At 35.4% G+C, this 24,179-nt stretch overlaps 1 protein-coding gene across 4 annotated transcripts in view; it reads right to left on the bottom strand.

Annotated features, from left to right (window-relative positions):
- Nucleotides 1–311: 311 nt before the first annotated feature.
- The window catches only part of APLF (aprataxin and PNKP like factor), a 102,899-nt gene continuing 79,031 nt past the window's right edge, over nt 312–24,179 (bottom strand). For 2 of the 4 annotated variants that reach the window (XM_006077650.4, XM_044926074.2), the window contains 2 exons: nt 14,661–14,707; nt 312–3,351 (listed from right to left, as the gene is read on the bottom strand). In XM_006077650.4, the coding sequence (XP_006077712.4) occupies nt 3,149–3,351; nt 14,661–14,707 (250 nt within the window). In that variant the 3' untranslated portion in view covers nt 312–3,148. Of the gene's footprint in view, nt 3,352–14,660; nt 14,708–16,419; nt 16,515–24,179 lie in introns of all 4 variants that reach the window. The other 2 variants (XR_329237.4, XM_025261263.3) reach the window with 2 other exon arrangements.

The raw sequence follows: 24,179 nt of genomic DNA, 5'->3' as shown, positions 1-24,179 counted from the left end.
TTTCAATACGCAGCAAGACAGGCCATTTAAATTATACTCCAGCATTCCTTTCTCGGACTATTGCATTTCTACCCATTATATTATTTGCATATTTGCCTCACTGCCTTTTCGAGCTCTCTGATTATAGAAGCTATGTCCTTTTCTTCCTTGTATTGTCCATAGTATTCTGTAGTCACTGTTACCGAATGAATAAATATTCCTATCTTCCCCAGTAGACGGTGAGGACATTGAAAACAGAAACTCCATGTTATTCTTCTTTGAATCACCAGCACTTAAGACAGGGTCTTGGGCACAACAGAGTACAACTGGGGTTGCTTATGATAATCAAATTTATTGTGTACATTATATCAGGATGGCCAGTAACGATCTTGGCAATAATTATTATCATTTTTCTTTCAATACCTACTGTGGAGGAGCAGCTTTGTAGGTTTGCAGACCGGAAGGAAGAATGCACACACACACAGAGACTCTCTTACAGATTCCTCCTCAAGAAAGAGAAAGTAATGGGCACAAGAAGGTGAACTCAAAGAGCAGGGCTAGATGTAGACGCTGGTGTGTGGTTTCTGCCTCCATGGGATGTGTTGGTGACACTGAACTTTGCACAGATAAATCAGAGGAAAGTCACTATCCATTTAACTTTACATCACCATTCTGGAAAATATAGGCTCACAATCTATTTCTTTTCACTATAATGAATGTTTCCAATCATTAGGATCTTCTAATTCTAGAAATAGTATCAACAATACCATCCTCAACCTGGGTGAAAAGCAGAATCAGTACTCATGTGTCACTGAAAATCTTCATGTCTTCAGCTTCCCAAGGTCCCATAAAACCCACCTCACTTCAAGTCGACAAAAAACATTTGCTTTTCGAATTAAGCACATTAGTGAGAAAAGTATATGTGACCATTTTTAGCTTGAAGGAGGAGGTTAAGATATAGTTTAAATTCTATGAATACCATGATAGGGATAGTTGGCTCTCAATCCACTGTTTAGGACAGCAACTAAATCAAGTTTTGTTAGCAATGCTTTTGAGCCCACCAATTTCATCACTTTTGCCTCTATTTTGAAAATCATACACTTAAATATAGTCCAAGTAGAAAATTTTCATTACAATGAAGTTAAATATTTATACATTCATTATACTCAAAAGTGTCTTCAGGATGTTTATGAAAGGTACATCAAACTCTTCCTAAAAATTAACATGAGCTATCACATAACTTCTAAGAAGAATATATTCTGATGTTGAATGCCTTTCTTTCTTTCTAAAAGGCCAATGTCACCTTTTGCATTCTTTATCATAGCCTTCTTGACATATATAACTCATATGACATAAAATTCCCCCATAGAAAGTATACAATTCAATGGATTTTAGTATATTTACAGAGTTTTACACCATCACCACTAATTTTAGAACACTTTTATCAATTCAGAAAGATACTCTTCTCTCTAGACCCCGGCAACTACCAATTCACTTTCCATCTCTATGGGTTTGCCTATTCTGGATATTTTATAAAATTGAGCTTATACCATTTGTGGCCTTTTGTGTCTGACTTCTTTCACTTACCATAATGTTTCCAAGGTTTATCCATGCTGTAGCATGTTTCAATCCTTCACTTCTTTTTTTGGCCAAAAAATATTTGGTTGTAAAAATAGACTACATTTTGCTTATCCACATATCTGATAAGTTTCCACTTTTTGACTGTTACAAATGATGTTTCTATGGACACTGTGTACAAGTTTTCATATGGACACGTTTTTAATTCCTTTGGGATATATCTATGAATGGATCAAGAAACACTTTAAGGATTAAGTTTGTGCAAAGTGAAAGTAAAAGTAAGTTCAAAGAATTTTTTTCACAGGTTTGTCAAGCCCTGAAGACTAAAGGGACATTAGAAGAGAAAATTAGTTTCTAAATAACAACAGAGAGAAAAATTAGAATAAAAGATAATAGAAAAATATTTATCTTTTCCTTTCTGTAATATAAGTAAATTTTAATATTATGCAATTATTTGAAAACAAACTTAAAAACACTAAGAAAACAATTACAAATCTGTCCTGCTCTTTTAAGATATACATTTTTAGATCCTCGTAGAATATAAAATATTAGTGCTTAATGAGGAAACTTTTGGTTTATGATTTACAATTTCAAAGCTATATTTACTGCTGTTTGTACAAACCCATATTAAAGATTCTAAACTATAGTTCAAAGATTCTAAGTCATGTAAAATGAAGAGTATTACATAGCCTAAAGGAGTTTAAGAACAGAGATGCAGAAATATTATACTACAGAAAACTGGAGAAGGGGTTTCTTCTTGAAACGAAAGGCCAGAATCTTGAATGCTGGCAGACATCTGAGGATAAAAGAACTAATATAATTTGAGAAAATTATGGTTAAAAACAATTCCTATATTCTTAAGAATAGCATATTGAGAGTTAAAAGCATCAGGCAGGACTTGTTCAAAAAAGAAATGGTCAAATTCTTTCAGGTTTTCTGCTTTTAAACTCAGACATATAGTAAATTAGCCTTGGGACATAAAATAGCATTCCCTGCATAGGACGTTTCTATAGTCTAGTTGAATCTATTTTCAGTATCCATTTTGTACTAATTTCCCCAAGTTTCAAAGAATGAAAGTAGTCAATGAAATTGCAAAGCTCACATCTAGGACATTAGAAAAAATAATAGCCATTATATGATGGCTGGTATTTTTTAAAGTCTGGTTCTGCTTTAAGAATTACTTCAATAGGAATGAAATAAGCATGCTTTCCCACCAGTTACATAATCTGCCTGGTTATATTTGCATAGTATTCTATCTAAAGACAGAATCTTTGGAAAAAATTTTAAAAAGACATTTTTTTTTGCAACCTATGATATTTACTTTTTATTACAAAGTACATGAAAAATATCAATTATTTCTTTTTAACTCTGTCTGCTTATTATTTCCAGATGTTTGAAATAACATAGAAAAAGCAAAGCAACAAATTTCATCCACTACACTGAAGGGTGACATTTCAATGTTTCATTTGTGAAGAGTCAATAGTAAAGTCATAACCATAAAAAGCAGAAAAACAATTATCCCTTAAGTGCTTCCTGCATTATTTTTCCATAAAGAAACAGTAAATATGAGCAATATATTACTGCAGAGGAGTCACTTTTTTCTTTTCATAAACTTTTTTGCTTCTTTCAAAAGCCCTTCCATATCTTCCTTCTCTAGGTCTTCCTTTTCTGGTTCCCAGTCGGAATCTTCGTCTGTTGGCTCGTATTCTTCTTCCTCATCATCTATAAAGCTGTCATTCAGGTTGTATTCATTGGGTTGCCCAACACTGTCATCTTCATCCGAAATGCTTCTCACTGAAAAACAGTTTAGTACGTAGCATGTCAACTGTCACTCAACCTGGGTTTAGAAACCTCTAACTGTAAAATATCTTTGTCAAGAAGATTTTACTTAATACATAGCTAACAATTACAAATTTCTAGAAAGGGGGCTAAAGCTATTATTATTTTTTTTTTTTTAACATTTGCTTAAATCAAACTTCTCCTACTATGAGGCTTCCAAGATTAAAATGTCTTTAGATTCATCATAATGGTTCCTTAATAATATCATAATCAAGCTACACCACCTTCCACAATGGTAGAATATATTTCTGTCCCAGTTATTCACTGTCCATCCTTGCAATGTGATTCTATTTACCCATTCCCACTGACGTCAGACTTGGCCAAAGAAAAGTGAGTGGAAGTAGTGGCTTCCATGGAGAAGCCTTAAGGGCCTCTCTGTGATTCTGCTATTGCCATTTCCCCTCTGCTAGGAGAATAGTGAGCCCCAGATAGAGGTTGATCCTTCAGCCTGGATTCAGGATGAGACACATGTGAGACAGGGCAACAGCCAGCATGCAGCTACATGCATATTAACACGAAGGAGAAATGTACCTATTTATTGTTATAAGGCACTGAAATTTGAGGACTATTTGTTATCACCACAAAGCTAGCACAATCTGATTGACACACCAGTGTGCATGTGCTTAGTCGCTCCAGTCATGTCCGACTCTTGTGACCCCATGGGCTATAGCCCACCAGGCTCCTCTGTCCATGGGATTCTCCAGGCAAGAATACTGGAGTGGGTTGCCATTTCCTTCTCCAGGTGATACACCAGAGTTGAGACCAAATGAGGAGATATAAGCTTACAGACTTTAAAAAATTTAGCTTTACAGATCTTATAGCTCACACTTTGGTAAGACTAGAATTACTATGGTAACAACCATCAGAATTTACAGGTTTCTAAATAATATCATAATAGTAGAATTACAATTCTAAAATCCTTCTCTCTCAAAACTAATTTCTTCACTCATCCCAGTTTTCTTTTCACAGAGAGCAACAGAGTTGGTTTAAAATAAGGTTAGTGAGAGACTCTAGGATGATGTGGAATATTTAAAGGTTAAAAATGTTTGTACTTTTGAATATGCTTCAGCGGGGGTTTCCTCAATGGCTCATCATGTAAAGAATCTGCCTGCAATGCAAAAGACAAAGGAGATGCAGGTTTGATCCCTGGGTCGGGAAGATCTCCTGGAGGAGGAAATGGCAACCCACTACAGTATTCTTGTCTGAAAAATCCCATGGACAAAGGGGCCTTTTGGGCAACAGTCCAAAGGGTTGCAAAAAGTCGGGCGCGATTGAGCACACACATATGCTTCAGCTAGCTTCTTCCTAAAACATTCATATGTAACAGATATAAAAAAGAAAGTTAAGAAATTTGATAGGAAAATTTTTCATGGCAGAATGATGACAAAGAAAGTAATTGGTTTGTCTTTTTAACTTTCATAGCCCAGACAGTTATTTCTTTCTTAATATCACTACTCATTCCAAGGGGATTTGAGACAGCTTATAATCATGTGCTTACTGTGACTAGTCGCTCAGTCATGTTTGACTCTCTGCGACCCCATGGACTGTAACCCCCCAGGCTCCTCTGTCCGTGGGATTCTCCAGGCAAGAATACTGGAGTGGGTTGCCAATTCCTGCTCCAGGGGGTCTTCCCAACCCAGGAATCAAACCTATATCCCTTGGTCTCCTGCACAGACTCTTTATCACTAGTGCCACCTGGGAAGCCTGTACTATCATGAGATAACACAAATAAAAGTAGAAATTAAGAACAAAGAAAGCAGAATGGAAGTATATCAACCTCAATTTTTAACATAATCAATATAGACAGAGCATCAAATTTCTCCCTAAGTTTCTTGGTAGCAAAAAGCCAAAAAGGCTACATAAAAACTTACACAATTCTCATTAGCATAAGAAGCACACCAGTTCCTTGAGGGAAGTCTGAGATTATATTTATTTGTGTACACGTTTTATCTGCCTCTTGAGGGCATGTTTTATGTCTAAGTAACCTCAATTCCTCATGTAACTTTTATGATAGAAAACAATTAAAAACCATTTAGAGGATAGTTTGCAGACGGGAAAGGGAGTGAGGAAGAAAGAACAGCAATGTTTCTGTTCTTGACCATTTTGCTCTTGGAAGTATCTCATATATATAAATAATGCCATCTCAATTCAGAGTCTCATTTTAGATTCGGAAATTAGCTTAGCAGATTTACAAGGAAAATATATACAAAGCTGAAACTACTTCAGGTTCTCCTGCTTTATTGGCTGCTCCTTCTCCATCTTCTTTGCTGGATCTTCCTCATCTTCTCAACCTCTAAATTTTGGAGTGCCCAAATTTCAGGCTGGGACCTCTTCTCTAAGATACTCCTTATGCTGTGTTCAGTCACCCAGTGGTGTCCGACTCTGTGCAACTCCATGGACTGTAGCCCACCAGGCTCCTCTGTCCATGGGATTCTCCAGGCAAGAAAAATGGAGCAGGTTTGCCATTTCCTTTTCCAAATATAGTCCTTAGATGATTCCATCTAGTTGTATATCCTAAATCCCCAAATTTATATTTTAAGCTCTGACCACAGCGTAAATTCCAGACTCATTTATCTCATTGCCTGTGTACCATCTCTACTTAGTGACTAACAGAAACGTGAAATGCAACACTTCCAGAATATAGCTCTTGAGGTGCTTCACCCAAATGTGGTCATTCTCTTATCAATCTCGAACATATGTATCACTTCCAACCTTCCGATTGTTTTTTTTTTTTTAATAATTTTATTTACTTTATTTTGGCTATGCTGGGTCTTTGTTCTCGAGATGCAGTGAATGGGGGATACTCTCTAGTTGTGGTACAAGAGCTTCTTGTTGCAGTGGCTTTTTCTCATTGCAGAGCACAAGCTCTAGGGTATGTGGGTTTCAGTAGTTGTAGCACATGGGCTCAGAGGCTGCAGATCCCAGGCTCTGGAGCACAGGCTCAGTAGTTGTGGTGCATAGGTTTAGTTGTTCCAAGGCATGTGGGATCCTCCTGGATCATGGATTGAACCCGTATCTCCTGCATTGGCAGGCAGATTCTTTACTACTGAGCTACCAGGGAAGCCCCTTCCAATTGTTTCGGCAAGAAACCTTGGAGTTATCCTTGAATATCCTCCATAATATTTAATGTCAAAAGATCCTGTTGGCTCTACCATCAAAATATATCCACCACTTCTCACATCCACTCTAACACCCTGGATCCAATACCAGCATCTTCTTCCTGGTCTATTCCAATATCCTCCTACCTGGGTTCCCTACTTCTACTCTTATCTGTTCACAAAGAAGCCAAAAAATCTCCCAATAGCTTTTTATCTCACTCAGAATAAGATCTGAAGTCCTCAATTGTATCTCTTGGCCTCCAGGACCCTACAAAACTGATTCACTAGCTTTCTCGTCTCACCTGCCATTCTTCACTTACACTTTGTTCCAATCCTACCCTCTCTTCACTGCTCCTTGAATAAACCAACGGGATCATCTCCAGGGCTTCTGAAGCATCCTTCCCACTGCCTAACATAGCCATCCGTCAGAGAATCACCTGGCTAGCCTTCTGCTCTAATATCAAATTATCAGAGTCCTTCTTTTACTGTCCTATTTGAAATGGGACCTGCCTCCCACCCCCATACACATCCTTGCCCTTCTGTCCTCTTAAGTCGTTCAGTCGTGTCTGATTCTTTGTGACGCCATAGACAGTAGACTACCAGGCTCCTCTGTTCATAGGATTTTCCAGACAAGAGTACTGGAGTGGGTTGCCATTCCTTCTCCGGGGGATCTTCCAGACCCAGGGATCGAACCTGGGTCTCCAGGTTTGCAGGCAGATGCTTTACCATCTGAGCCACCAGGGAAGCCACAGCTTCCTTCCTTCTGTCCTCTTACACAGCTTTATTTTTCTTCTTAGCAGTTATCACTACATGACATCACATAATTGTTAACATGTGCACTGTCCACCTTTGTGAAATTCTACAAGAGCAAGGTTCTGTCTCTATTGTATCCTCAACTCCTCCAACAATGCCTAACACATAAAAGACACTTATAGACTCATATTTGCTAAATATATGAATGAATAAATGAACCATCTGCAAATCAACTGCTGAACACCTTCAGTTTACAGAAATGCTTTATTATAACCTACACTTTTAATCACTAGCCTGCCTGTCAACACAATGAATTATACTATAGACTTTTATTTAAATCCTGATAACTGAATCAGCTTTAAGCTTCAATGAGCCCTGGGAATCTTTAGCAACTTACTGGATAGGTTCATTTGCTGAAGCAATAATGACATATTAATCAGGAGAATCCCACTCATTTCATCAAAAATTTGTTTTTATCTGTAAAATCATAACATCACACTCACATTCTTTTAGCAGGAGGTGTAGAATCTGAAATAACAATATGTAACAGAACTCAGTGTAGCTGGTAGTCAAGTTCCCTCCCCTCTGCTTCATATGAACTGGCACTCTGTGCTTTAAGTGAAAGCACCTGAAGAACTGCTTGACATGAGCAAGGCAAAGTCATGACAAGGGCAAGTTGGCGCCAGAACTCAGCTCTATGCCCCTTCCTTGTGGTCCCAGGTCCACATTTCACGACAGGATTTTGAATGCTGACATTTTTTGTGGAACCAATTAAATGGACCCTCTTGTAGCAAATTCTGTAGTAGTGACTTCAAATATTCTACAATAGAGATGCCATCTAGATGGGAGGGCTTTTTTTTTTTTTTAAGTGCTTAAGGTATAACTGGGCCATAGAGATGATGAAACTTTACTAGAAAATGCTGAATCGGCACACTTGATCTGAATTATTTCATGATTTCCTGAATCATGGGAATATATGACTAGCACATAACCTAGGAATAAAATGTCTGTCTTTATCATAACAATTAAGTTTTATGCAAAAGGGCATTCACAGCAAGCAGGACTAGACACCCATGCATGTATTCCCTGAGCAAGCCAAAGCATGGTATCTGAGTATCTGGATTTAAAGTGATAAAGCCAGTAAAGTTCATATAAACCTTGCTATAACACTGTTTGCTACACAAAAAGTTCAAAGAAACCCTCTCAGACAAGGAAGCATGTTGTTTAGAGAACTCAGTCATGAAGAGTCACATTATAGACGATCCCAAACCAAGACCCCAACACTGTACACAGAACACCATGGTTAGTACAAAGCTTACTGAAGTACAACAGTGAGACCCTGAGATGGAATAATAGCTGTTTAATATTTTTAAGCAATAGCAAAAAACAATTTTTGTGGCTTTATTTTTTGTAGTTGTGACTTCCAATAGATTTCCACAGAATTAAACAGTATAATGCCATCTTTGGAAAAATAAGAGCCTACATTTAGCATTTTCTTATATTACAAATAGTTTATTTGAAACCTAATTGTTGAGCATGTCTAAGAAATTAGAAATAAGCATGTTTCTTCCAAGTCAAGGTGAGCTCGGAAACAGTAATTTTTTTCTCTATCTTCACTTAGGTCACTTTTAAGTTTCTAGCTGGCTAGTGACTGTTTATCTGTGATGTTCCATTTCCCTCATCAAATAAGAAGTCTCTAAAAAATAACATGGTTTAAGAAAAAGATATATACTAGGAGGCTAGAAGTTTAAAGATCTGTGTCATGTATCCCTTGTCAATGAACAAGGCATTTGGTGGAGTTTATCTTTTTATCTGTGAATCAAATGGCGTTGATTAAATGACCTCAAAGATCCTTTCCAACCCCAAAGTTCTAATTTTAAGAACAAAGCAGGAATCTTCATTTTCTCTACAGGAGTATGAAACGTACAGACAGGTTGACAGCCTGACTATTTGAAAACAGCACAAGAGAAATAAGCTGTCACTCATTTTTAAAAAGTGATGGATAATACTGTTATACCATAATAATGAAAAATAACAAACTCTAGAAAAATAACAAACTCTTTAACATATTTGAAAGAACATGCTATTAACTGTTCGGTATTATTAGGATGTGGTAATTTCTGACTTTTCTTTTTTTGCAGAAGTATTTATAATATTTGTATTATATGAAATTTGTATCTAACACTTTTTGTACAACTTAAAATTTCACCATCAAGTTCCTAGCCAAAGAACCAAGTCTGCAGAGCTACTAAAGAGTACACTGTGTTGTATGTGTGCTGGAAGATGTTTATGTGGAGAAAAAAATCTTTCCAATTTGCTGATTTTCTCCAAATAGTTTTCTGGTAACAGGAAATAAGAAGACAGATGTTTCATAGCAGACTTACAGTTTAACATCAATAATTCTCCGGGTTTTATTTTCCTTTCTTGTCCAGTAAATCTTAGAATTAGTTAGGATACTAATTTTCATTTAAGTGAAAAAATATTTTGGCCCAATATCTCTAAAGATGAAAGTTTACTACATACTACAAGAATAAAGATGTTTAAATGCCTCATTTTACTACGGAAGACTGATCTTTGTAATGAACCAAACTATTAGCTGGGTATTCATATTTTAACTTTGGAAAAGCAGTTTGTGCAGGTCTATCCACTTTATTATATTAATACATTAAGTTTATTTCTTTTTAAAAACACCACTGCATTTGCCTTTTTCATGTTCTAAAATCTCTCAGCTTTTCCCACAGTAAGCAGCAGTTTACAAAATCCCATTTAGCATCACTAACCTTACTTAATAGCTTACTTTCTAGATCTTTTAGTTTCTACTTCTGAAAAGAAAAAAGCCTATATAAGCATATGTATACAGATGACTGGAGAACTAGAGAAACACTGAAATACTTATCAGATTGGTAGAACATTCTAAATTTCAGCCATGAACAGTACTGATCCCCTCGAATCACGACTGTCACATAATAATAAAAGCCAGAGAGAAAGACTCCAATAATCAAGTGATATAACAATGATGATAATTTCTTTCAAATGTTGTCAGCAAATAAGGTAGCTAAGAAAGTTTAAAATAAAAATTTCCTAGCATTGATTACTCTTTTATTCAATATGCTGTGCTAAAACTGTATGTAGCACTCTGAAAAAGTGTGGAAAGTTAGTAAAACTTTAAACCAATTAGTTAAAGAGCTTAACAGTCAAACCTACAAAAATCGAAATATATGGCATAAATTGTTACATGTGTGGGAAAATTTTAGACCGAAGTGTTTTAGAAGTGCTACAAATCAGAAATTAAATGATAAAACTTTCATATAGTTATTTTATATTATAAAATTCTAGAGTAGTTGGTATATAGTATATGGGTCTCTATTATAACTTTTCAGAGAAGGCAATGGCACCCCACTCCAGTATTCTTGCCCGGAAAATCCCATGGACGGAGGAGCCTGGTAGGCTGCAGTCCATGGGGTCGCTGAGTCGGACACGACTGAGCAACTTCACTTTCACTTTTCACTTTCATGCACTGGAGAAGGAAATGGCAACCCACTCCAGTGTTCTTGCCTGGAGAATCCCAGGGATGGGGGAGCTTGGTGGGCTGCCGTCTATGGGGTCGCGCAGAGTTGGACACAACTGAAGCAACTCAGCAGCAGCAGCAGCGTTATAGCTTTTATTGTTTCATTATGGATTAATGACACCCCACCTCAAATTTAACATGTATAACTTAAAAAAAAAAACCAAACCCACAAACTACCTAGTTTTTCCTCCTGATCTCTAAGCTCCTGATAATTTGTACTTTAATTTTCATTCATTCCTATTTCCTTTGATTCATCCCATCCCCCACACCATGGCCAATCACTTGGAAATTCCTCATCACTCTTCTTTCAGAATCTCACTTGTATCAAATCCTGTTTTTCCATTCTCATGGCAGCCTAGTTCTGGTCCTTCATTCACCATAAGGCTTCCTCTACTCTAATTCGGACAGCTCATCATTAGTTATTTGTCACCGCAACCACATCTTTGGTTTAGCTTTCAAGAGCTTCTACAATCTGACCTCAAAGCATTCCTCTAGTATCATCCACAGTCAACAGACGGATCATAGAGAAAGCAAGACACTTCCAGAAAAACATCTACTTCTGCTTCATTGACTATGCAAAAGCCTTTGACTGTGTGGATCACAATAAACTGTGGAAACGTCTTAAAGAGATGGGAATACCAGACCACCTTACCTGTCTCCTGAGAAACCTGTTTGCAGGTCAAGAAGCAACAATTAGAACTGGACATGGAACAACAGGCTGGTTCAAAATTGGGAAAGGCGTATAACAAGGCTGTATACTGTCATCCTGCTTACTTAACTTATATGCAGAGTACATCATAAGAAATGCAGGGCTGGATGAAGAACAAGCAGGAATCAAGATGGTCAGGAGAAATATCAACACTCTCAGATATGCAGACGATGTCACCCTAATGGCAGAAAGTGAAGAGGAACTAAAAAGCCTTTTGATGAAGGTTAAAGAGTGAAAAAGCTGACTTAAAACTCAGCATTCAGAATACTAAGATCATGGCATCCAGTACCATCACTTCATGGTAAACAGATGGGAAAAAAGTTGAAACAGTGACAGATTTTCTTTTCTTGGGCTCCCAAATCACTGCAGACGGTGACTGTCTGCAGCCACGGAATTAAGAGACACTTGCTCCTTGGAAGAAATGCTATGACAAACCTAGATGGCATATTCAAAAACAGAGACATCACTTTGCTGACAAAAGTCCTCCTACTCAAAGCTATGGTTTTTCTAGTAGTCATGTACAGATGTGAGAGTTGGACCATAAAGATGGCTGAGCATTGAAGAATGGGTGCTTTAGAACTGTGGTGCTGGGGAAGACTCTTCAGAGTCCCTTGGACTGCAAGGAGATCCAACCAGTCAATCCTAAAGGAAATCAACCCTGAATATTCACTGGAAGGACTGATGCTGAAGCTGAAGCTCCAATACTTTGGCCACATGATGTGAAGAGCCAGCTCATTGGAAAAGACCCTGATGCTGGGAAAGACTGAAGGCAAAAGGAGAAAAGGGCGGCAGAGGATGAGATATTTAAGAGAGCATCACTGACTCAATGGACATGAATTTAGCAAACTCTGGGAGACAGTAAAGGACAGGGAAGCCTGATGTGCTGCAGTCCATGGGGTCACAAAGAGTCGGACATGACTTAGTGACTGAACAACAAGAGTATCATTCATTCACAGTAACTGCAGAGACTCTCCCTGTCAGTTAAACTGACCCACCTTCGAATTCCAAACACAACTTATTATTTTCTGCCTCAATGTCCTTGACCAACCTATTACTCAATTTGTCTGGGATGTCCTATACCCACCTACCCAAAGCTAAGAAACAAAGATAATTGAAATCCTACCACCTTAAAGACCAACTTTACTTAAAATTCCCTTACTAAGTTACCCTGATAAATCCTAACAAAAAGTACTCCATCTCTTTTTTCCAAGATTGTAGAGCATCTCACCACAAGCAAGTGGATCCAGAGCTAGTTTTCATGTATCTCTGTAGTTCTGTTCACTTGGAAGTCATATAATAAATGAATAAATGCGTGCATGAGTAAATGAATCATTACATATATGAGCTTAAGATCTGGGTAATGTTAAACTTTAAGGATTTGGGAAATAATAAAAACACATATGTTAGAATTTTATGTCAGATATCCCTAAGAAATATAGTGAGACTTATAATATAAAATTTTAAATACCTCAGAGAGTTTAATTTATAGGTTCTATAGTAAGAAGAGATATCCTGACTATACTGCCACATGACAACTCTTGAAAGTACATTAAATATATAAGGCTAAACTGTTATGTCAAAATATCCTATTTTTTTAAAAAGTATTTTCAATGAAATAAAAATTTTTCTTAAAAACAGTTAAATGTTCTAAAAATATGTTCTTCATTCAGAAGCTGCTTCAATGATAATTCAAAGAGATTTTTCGAAGAAAATTCAGATACTTTTCAACAATGCCATATGATGTATATTGACAGTTTTCAGGTAAAAGGTTCCTAGTTCTACAAAGATAAACAAATCTGTCAAATGCTCTTTCATGGGAAAATGCTAAAATTTGTCAATAAAATAGAATTTTAATCAAATATTATTATATTATTGTTCAAAATAATATTTTTGAACTTTTGAAACTTTTGAAAGTTAACTTAACAACCATAAATGCTATAACTTCAGATACAGCCTCAGTAAGGGAAGTATAACGTATAACCTCCATACCATATTAACTGAGATAAAGTGATCATATTTGTGTCTGGAGTATTAAAACACTAAAGTGTGTTTTAATAAGAAAACAGTAAATAGAATTCCCTTGTGGTGAAATTAATTATTTTAATCACTTGGTTTTATCACTTGGTTACAAGTTGGCTGTGTTTATACATATACAAATGCATGTGGGCATAACCTGGATATACAGTTTATTCCCTCACTCTGTGGGCAGAAATACTGATGCATCCAGAAATTTAGGATGCTGAATTGGCCACTGCGTTATATAAATGATACAAAGAAGCCAGAATTTATTAAAGGGAAAAAATATTAGAGTTCAGAAGCAAAGGAAACAGAAGGCAAAACAGGTTGATGTAAGCAGGACTGATGGTCATTCGATAGTTGTTTCTTTGGTGTTTGTCCCCTACTTCTCTTCTCCTAAAACAATAGTTTCTATTGAGGATCTCTGTGGTTTTGAGGAAAGAGACTCTACTTTGGTTCCAAGGGTAGAACAAACTAATTAGTGGTTACAGTGATTCATTCAAGAATAAGAATGTGATTTAAACCCGTTTTTTTTTTTTTAAAGTTAGTTTCATGATTTTTCCTAATAACAAGAATCAAAGCTGTTTTCTCTCTCTCCTTAGGTGTAAACATGGATGCTTATCATCCCAGCTGAATAAGGATGCATATAGTTCCTTGCTGGGGAGAGCAGCCAGTCTTAGGATAAAAATCACTCCTCTAAGGACAGTATGATGGAAGGAAAGTGGGTTACTGGTGACATTATTGACATTATTAATGAGCTGAAGCAACAAATCTTGTCTAATCTAGCCCTATTTCTGGACTTTTCAGTAAAAGAAGTCAATATGCTCTCTTTATCATTCAGGCCAGTTTGAGATTTTGTTTTAAGATACCTGCAAACAAAAGAATTGTAACAGATACAAAGGAAAATATATATATACTGTTAGACAATGACTGCAGAAAAAATCTATATAAAAATTTATCATTTTTAAATCTAAGAAAATCATTAAAATCAATAATTCAACAAATTCACAGAAGCAGAGATTTTAAAATACTATTAAAATAAGTGGTAATTGTCTCTAGGTTTAACAAGAGAATCCATCTGAAGGTTTCATTTTGAGTTTCCTGAAGTAAAATCACTTACCTGGAAATGTACTATGTCTATATTCTATCTTGTGCTGGGGATTCTTCCTAAAAAAAAAAATAGAAAGAAAGAAACGAAAGAAAGCAAATATAAGGTCAGGTTTGACAATCACTAAAAATGAATAAGACTATTTAAATTAAACTCACTAAACTACAAATTAGCAATAAGCCTCTTATTGAAAAACATTTGCTTTGTTACTGCTGTTAACTACAGTCACCATGCTGTACAAAGCATCTGCTTTTTAATTACATTTACTGAGTGCCTATTCCATGCCAGGTATAGTGCTAGATGCAAAGTGTGGTGAACCAAAGTTCTTCCCTCTTGACTTACATTCTACAGAAAGGCAATATGAAACAAATATAATACAATACACTGTATTCTTAAAATGTCACTATCATATATCACATAAAGATATGATGTAAATTAGTATATAAAATATATAACTCAAAGTATCAAATTGTGTGTGTGTGTGTAATATCTGAAAGGATACTTTTAAAGCTCCTCTAGAATCCAAAAACAAAAGCATACAAGTCATGTCTCTCCAAAGGATACCAATCAACTGTTATGAGAAAATAAGAAAGTCAATATGCATTGAGAAACATATAACAACATATCCCAAAGTCAAACAGAAGCCACTGTTTGAATATCTACTTTTGATTATATATATTGACAATCTCTTCTATCATTTTATTAAACAAATGTTTGGGTACACTGTATACATATAAGACATTCTCCAGATAATGCAAAATTGCCCAGGCAGCAAAACTTCAAAGCATTAACTGGTTCATCATGCTCCCCTGGTGGTTACCTTTCTCTCAGGGGACTAACAAAGGAGAGCTGGAAGGGCTGACAACAGACATATGCTGAGATGGACATATGAAGCTGTAGTGAGGATATCTTAAGTTTAAGGGCTTAGGAGGTGGTAATTAATTAATGTTGGCCATTTGTTCTTTCATCAGTGGTTCAAGAAATAGTCGCAGGGCACTTATTACATGCGAGGCTCTGTGTCAGGTGTCAGTGACATTTCTTATTGCTAATATCTCTTCTTTTGGGGTAACTTTTCCTACAATTTGAGCATAAACACAGTACAAGAGTGCAACCACACAATTAATTAGGGTCATAACTCAACAGTTTTGAAAAGTGGAGAAAGATTCACCAAAAGATTGTGTGTTTGGGGTAATTAACCCAAATCTGATCGTTTAATGAAAAAGAAACCTCAAGGTTGAAAGAAATAAACTGGACAACTTAAATGTGATAAAGGGAGCTGCAAAAGAACAAAGCTGCCATGATGCTTTGTGGGAAGATCTTTCCTTACTGAACACTCTGGCACAGGTCATTAACTTGTTTAATTCAATCTTTATTAAAGTACAATTAATGTTGGATATCAGGAGAGGTAGAAGAAAGAGAATTATAGAAGAAGAAAGATTAATACCAGAGGTAGTTTTCATCAATAATCTGGAAAAAATTGCTGATCCTCTGAGATTATTTTTGGTAATATTCTTAAAATCTTTTTGTTATTATTACTGTGGTAAAATACTGGTAACTTTTTTTTTTAATGTCAAACTACTGAAAAGTAGTTGATTGGTACACAGAAATTCCATATATACTCACTGAAATTCTTCAAGTGTTAACATTCTACACAGATGCCTCATTATTATCTATCTACAGTTATCTGCGATTTGAAGGCTTTTTCTCCTTCCTTTAATACGTTTGCTTTTAGAAAGCAGGCTGAAAGCAGTCCTATCTTTTCCTGCTTTACCCTGAACAGAGCAGGATTATTGAGAAGTTCAATGTGATCTTAATTGTTTGCTACTGGAGTCTCCTTCAAAAGCTGCTTTAGAAACTCTCAAGCATCTAAAAACAAGCACAGAAATGAAATCAAGTGAGTTAATAGAGATAAGTACAGTTTGTGTACCAAATACCAGTTAAAAGACTGCTGACATCAGTTCTCAGGCTAGAAAGACTAAAAAGGAAAAGTATCCTTTTTAAAAGGCCAAATGAAGCCTGGTGGGGACAGGGGTAATGGTTCAACCTTAAAGTTACAGAAGGTAACTTGGGACACATCCACAGCTGCACTCACATACTGATCTACATAATCTAACCTCACATTCAATTTAGGAAAAGGCAAGCCCTTTCAGAATAAATGAATAGGGGGAAAGGTTTACACTGGTATATTCCAAAAAAGAACAGAAATAAGTGTTATGAAATTTTGTGCTCAGAAAAGGAAACGATTTTCAGCTCCACGTGCAGATTTTCATCTGCCTTAGAGGGGAAAAGGGTGTTTCTCTGAGGTTTCCTTAACAATTTCTATCCTTTTGTAGGAGAACTTGATACTATTTTCATTAAAAGGCAGGTGTAAGACTGCAATGTAGACCAGAAGAAACTAGATGTGCTGGTGCTTTTCCACATTTAACTTAGAAATTAAACTTCCAATTTAAAATAAAAGAATTAATATCAATATTCTGCTAGTTATTTCATTGAAAATGGAGAAAAAATATCCTCTGGGACAGGTTCAAAAGTTTCCTGTTCTAGGGTATTTTCAAATATACTTTATTCTTTCTTGATGATATAACTCACAGGATAGATTTTAATAAAAAAATAGGCCAAAGCAGAAACAAAAATGTATCATCACAGGCAAAAGCATATTCAAAATAAAAACAAATTTTAGATGTTTACATAGCAATTTAAATGTAAAAAAAATTAAGTATTCTGAATGTTAAATTCCTTAAATTATCCTCTCCTTCAAGGTCCCTCATAATCTCAGTCTGTACCTTTATTTGCAGCCCAATCCTTCATTTCTTCTTTGGGAAAACAGCTTCTGATTTTTTGCCATTGATAGGCACTTGCTCACAGCCGTTTTGCCAAGAATATTCTTCTAAATCTATACTACTTACCTAAGCACCTTCCCTCAGGAAAACAACTCTGATAATTACTGGGTATTATCTCCAGAATACATTGTTCATATCTACTATTTAGTACTCACCACATAATTTCTTATACAGTCATTTAAATTTTCAACACAAATGTGAGTGTGTGTGTGTGTGTGCATGTGTATGTATTATCTCATCATCTGTCAAATGAGCTGCTGGAGGTCATGGCTTTTTCTTACATTATAAATATCTTTTACAGCTCCTACAAGAGTACCTTATATGAGGTGGCAGTCAACTATACTTTTCATAAATTACCTACCTATTACAATATAATCAACTCTTTCCATTCAAAGAGTTTTTTTAATTGAGCTTTTACATGAGTATCCAAAATGATGAAATATTTTCTATTTAAGAGGAAAAAAAAGACACCTATTTTTGCTACCTTTACTATTATTTCAAAATGATTATTGAATTTGCAAGAATCATTTGCAATACAAACCAAAGTTTAAAATTCTCATTGGCTGGCACAAAAAACAGTTCCAATCATTTCTAGACTGATGAGTTTTCTTATGTTTTTTTCTTTTTCTAGTAAATCGTAATCTATGGATCCTGATGTTTTTAGAAGAATTTCCTTTGAAAGGCAGTTTTTCTGTTGGATACAAGCCTATTCTCATTTTGTTGAAGACAATGTTCATGTGCTGAAATTGCTCTGTGCTCACACCTACAAAGTTAATAATCAAAGTACTCATGGAACCTTTTTACACAAACCTAGGACTAAAATGTGTTAGAATTTCCTGCCATTAACAATTCATATTACCTCCCCAGGAAACAATGAAAATCTGACAATCCCATTAAGCAGACTCCACTGCAAACAGGTTCCTGAGATACTGATTGCTCAGCATCACAGGACACTTAGCTCTAGTCAATCACTCCAGTCAACAGGAACACAGAGTCCTTCACATTCGGTTTAGAGACAAATGCCACAGTGACTTGGACCTGTTCTCATCTGGCTTGTCAAAGTTTAAATCATCAGCATTATGCTGTAGAAGGGGGCTCAAGGTTTCGAGATCAGAAGAACCGAGTCTGAATTCAAACTACATTGTTTACTGGTTTTGTGATTCGGGGCAAGTCCTGTGAACAAGTCTCCATTTCCTGATCTGTAAAGCATGGAAAATACTGCCTACCACACAGAGAGTTGTTTGAAGTATTAAATGAAGTGATGTGCATAAACATTTGTGGACCATTAAGCATTTTACAGGTGTCAACTATTTTTACAGAAACAAATCAATTTTAAGATAGGCAACAATGTCTGAAAACTCTATATAAAAGTTGGCCAGTAAAAGTAACTGCCAGCTAATATTAAAGAGCTGAATTTTTCCTTCAATAATACACACAATTACTACCCTTGAATATTTCCCCCACCACACTTCACATATTTATAGAATATTTTATAACATTTGCCCATGTGTATCCTATTTTAAAATATCAGTTATTAATAATACAGCAGAAAGTCTTTTTCATATTACCCTGGGTTAAAGTTAAGTGGCAATACTGTACAGCTCTTTAGATATGAATATCTAAAATAACTTTCAAGGACAATGTAGCAAAATTCCACTCAGGACTTTTTCCTAATAATGATTGGAAATACTTAGAGTTCATTCATAAAAAATTTACATCAACCTTTTTCACAAATAGCATTTTTGTAACTCAGCAGGCCTCAAAATCCTGTTGACATTTTTTCTTAATCTTTGGGTTTTTAAACACAGACATATACACTCATAACTATATCAGGTTTTTATGAGCTGCTATATTTTAAAATACACATTTTACAAAGCATTTGTGGTCTTATGAATGATGTGAATAACAAATATAGATCTGAAGGAAAAACATTCAGAAAGAGAAAATAGAAAATGTCTTCAAATTTGCTAAGGTCCTTACGTGGGAACAAGCTAGGGTATGTGGACAAATACAAAAAGCTTGTATAGCTCAACATGAGGGAGAAGGAAAAGAGTAGGAAATGAAGTCAGAGAAGAACTTGAGCCATGGTAAAGAGTTTTGTGTGAGGCTACTGGACAATTGTGAATAAGAAATCAACATGATATGACATTTTTAGAGAACTGTTCTGATTGCTGTGTGGAAAATGAACTATTTAAAGGCAAGAAAAGAAACAAGGATATCAGTTAAGAAGCTACTATTGTATGTACACCAGATCAGAGATGACTGCGGCTATGACTAAGATGACTGAGGCAGAGGAATTAAGAAGTGGTCAGGTTCTTAACGTATTTTAAAGGCTGAAATGGTAAGAACTATTGATGAGTGATGTGAAGAAAAGAGAAGAATCAAGGTTGCGGTTTGGTTTGGGGCCTTGGTATGAGAATGGTGAAATCATTTACAAAGGTGGAAAACACTTGGGAAAGAGTTGTTTCATGACAAAAATCAACAGTTCTGTGTTGGATATGATAAGTCTGAGCTATTTTACAACCAAGTGGAGGCACTTAAACAAATGAGTCTGGAGCCACTACACTAAATTAGCTAACCTACGGTGTAAGAGCAGAATAGCAAAGGGAAAGGTTCAGAGAACGGCACCCCGGGGTTTGGCAATAACTACAGGTAGGAAAAAGGAGACAGAAAGAAGGCTGAGGAAGAGCAGCCAGGAATGTTAACTGACCTGACTTTATGAACTGGACTATATTTCTCTCTGTTCTAGATTTCCCTACTATTGAATGGAGGCCCCCAGAGCACAAATGTTTCAACCTTCTTGTTTTCATGAGGAACTAAGGCCCAGGAAAATCAAATGGCATGCCAAGTTTTGCTACACAATTGGCATAACCATAACTAGAACCTAAGTCTGCTAATGTAAAAACCCATTATCTCTCCATCACAGAGATACCTAACGATTAATTAGGCAGCGATAAGAAAAGAATAATCATTTTTATTTTTACTTCCAAAAATTTGGTAACTTAATACTAAACTTACCACTCAAAATTTTCAAATGAACCTAAAGTACTGTTTCACATCAACTTTTGCCAGTCCAGGTTCAATGCACAATACTGGATGCTTGGGGCTAGTGCACTGGGACGACCCAGAGGGATGGTATGGGGAGGGAGGAGGGAGGAGGGAGGAGGGTTCAAGATGGGGAACACATGTATACCTGTGGCGGATTCATTATGATATTTGGCATAACTAATACAATTTTGTAAAGTTTAAAAATAAAATAAAATTGAAAAATAAATAAATAAATAAAATGGACTTTTATAGAAGTCTTTTATGAAAGACTTTTTTATAAAGCATGTCTGATGTTCAATATTCACTCAATGAGTAAATGATCATACTATGCTTTTGTTTTCATTGCAAAATAATTTATCTTATACTAGTGAAATTCAACATTTATTTTAAAACCTAAAGCAAAAACATGAATCCTATGTTTTCAAATATTTAAGTCTCAAATTTAGGAGAAAAAGGAAAATTAAAAATATGATCTTACTGAAAGAGTAAGCCAACATAAAATAAGAGAAACTAGTCAATCTGCTATTTTAAAATCATTACAATTTACTATCTCTGAAAATGTGTATATATATGTGTGTGTGTGTGTGCAATTAACTACATATAACAAAGAAAAACATTTATTAACGTATATTCAAATAAAGAAGAAAGAAAAACAAAACCACAGAAGACACTCCAGCACATTTTGTCAAGGCTACATGACACATTACATATCAAGTAGCAATGTTGTTACTACTATTTCTGTTTTGATGCTTTTACTGCTACTTCATTTATACTAAATGAAGTTTAAAAAAAAAATTACAGCCATGTCTCCAGGTAAAACTGTGTAACCAGTGATTAACATTTACTCTAAGATACTTTCTTCTAAGACTGTATTCTTACACATGATTAAAGAATTGTGAACATGGCAGGTTACTTCCTCTATATGCAGGTCCTATAAAAATGGGTGATGTTATCAGCTTTGATTATACTTAACTCGACAGCCTGACATGACTGATTCTAGGAATCTCAACTATGAGGCAATTAGAGTTTCCCTACGAAAACCCATTTATTTTGCCTCAAATAATATAGTATGAATTTATACTAAATACACATGTTCCTATTTTTATTAATAGCTTCTAAAAATCAGTATTTTGTAGTTTAAGGTGTACATCTGCATACATGATTAGGAGAACACTGCAAAACCAAACAAAAGATAATACTGCAATAACTTGGAAAACTTTGAAAATAAAAGAGAAAATAGCAAAAGATTTTGTATGATAGTTGGGCTTCCCTGGTGGCTCAGCTGGGAAAGAATCTGCCTACAATGCAGGAGACCTGGGTTTGATTCCTGGGTTGGGAATATCCCCTGGAGAAGGGAACAGCTACCCACTCCAGGATTCTGGCCTGGAAAATTCTATGGACTGTATAGTCCATGGGGTCGCAAAGAGTCAGACATGACTGAGCGACCTTCACTTTCACTTATATGATAGTTAAAAATCTGGATCAGCAAATAACAAAAGATAGTAATTTTAACATCAAATATATCCTTTTTAAAATGAACTATGCTTGTGGCAAAAACATTGTGTTCTTTCACAGCATACAGATTCATTATAATGAGAACACTTATATGGTGACTGATACACTTCCTTACGTCATCCCTCTTAGAAGGTATTACAATTTTTTTTAAAAAGTGGAGCTTTGGCTTCTGGAAAATATGAAGGTACCAACACTTTCATTCGTATAATACATGCCTTCCTAAGGTTTTGTAAATCTAAGGCAATATATGTAAGTTTGACTTTACATGTTGATACTAAGCTGGTTGAAGATGGATTCTGCTCATTTAAGTATATATACATTCTAAGTTTAGTGCTTAATTTAACAAATAAAAACAGGAGTAATACATTGCATAAAATCCTATTATGCACCAGAGGAAGTGAGTCAGTGGCAAGCACAGCAATCACTGGGTTATCCTGGACAATAAGTGTCTAATTTAGACAAGTACCTTAAGCTAATCAAATGCATTAAACTGAACAAGTCTTCTGACAAATTGCAGCAGATAGCACAAAAGGGAAAAAATCAGTTAAATAGGCAAGATACTGAAAATGATACCATGAACTAGTTCCTTCAAATTATCAATTTTCAAGCTGATTTAATTCTGTTATATTTTTAAAAGTATAATGTCAGAGAAAATGTTAATAATGCCTACAGTTTTAGGAAAAAATAAAATTTAACAATTAAGGATGGTTTTTTTCAACATCAACTTCCTATATGAGAATTTTTATTTTTTACTACATAATATATTTATTAACATGTGATCCATATCTGTCTTATCATTGAATGAAATATCTGAAAATTAAGTATATCCATCTACATACAGTTTTATGTTTTCATATTTGCTCTATAGTAATAAAAACTTTGACCATAGATGACAATACTTGCAAATACAAAACAATACCACATAAATTTAAGCAGCTAATGCAGTATAACATTAAGATTATTTAGAGTAGAATACAACATTTGAGATCACCTAGCCGTCTATGGGGTCGCACAGAGTCGGACACGACTGAAATGACTTAGCAGTAGCAGTAGATTTACCAACAAGAAACTGATTGGACTCATTCAAGGGATTAGAAGGTAAGACTGAGAAGCAAACAAATTAAAAACCAACCTAATTTTTCACTTGAGGGAATACTTGTTTTTTACCTGAGAATAATTCTTATCCTGTTTTGTGAAGGCAAATTTTTAAAGATAAAAAGGAAAGATATTTTAGCTCATGAATTTCACCTCTTTCAAATGTATCAACCATCACAGAGTACAGGCATATTACAACTTTTAGAACACATATATTGATATATATTTACTTTTCTAAATATAATAATTTCTGGCTGATTTTGTGCTTTATGATAAGTGAGGCTTCAATATTTTTCTTCTGTGGCGACAGGAAAAATCTGACATGCATTTCCATAAAAACTCTTTTAAGCAAGCTAAATTAGAACATCTTTCTCATTCTGAGTCAACAGGCTTATATTCTCACACTGCTGAAATAAACATCTAGACCCAAGATGGAGCTGCTTCTGCCTAGGGTGCCATGCCAGCAAACTGAAAGTTAAGGTAACTTTCAGGTCCCTGTAAATGCTCAACCTGATCAGAGACACAGTGGGTCCAATCAGCCAATCCCCACAGGCCAAACCAACTCTGGGCTCTATACTTATTTCCTTGTTCCTTCTCACCCCAAACAAGGTTGACTGTGTAGCCCTAGACAGTCAGATATTTTCTCTTTTTCTCTACCTTGTTCTTTATTCTTCATCCTTTAACAGCTTCCTGTCTTCTGCCCTATTGCACTTCTCCAAATGGAGACTGGCTTCATGAAGTGTTAAATAAAGTTAATTTGTATCATCCAAATTGTCTTCTTTAAATGATTTTTTAACAGCATGAAATGTGTGTGTGAGGCTAAAAAAAACCAATAGTTTATTTTTGCAAATCAAGATTGTTAAAGAATAAACTGTTCATAATATTGTATCAATTTAGTTATAGCAATGATATAAAATGAATCTACTAGATCCTGTTTTCTGCCTAACTAAAAATTATAATGTAACAAGAAAGGGTATACAAATATATATCATGCTTCTACAATCTGGTTTCTAGTATCTTGTTGATTTGAAAA

The sequence above is a fragment of the Bubalus bubalis genome, chromosome 12 (assembly GCF_019923935.1).
Source record: "Bubalus bubalis isolate 160015118507 breed Murrah chromosome 12, NDDB_SH_1, whole genome shotgun sequence".
In the NCBI taxonomy this organism is placed as follows: domain Eukaryota; kingdom Metazoa; phylum Chordata; class Mammalia; order Artiodactyla; family Bovidae; genus Bubalus; species Bubalus bubalis.
This window is presented reverse-complemented; position numbering and strand designations above follow the sequence as displayed.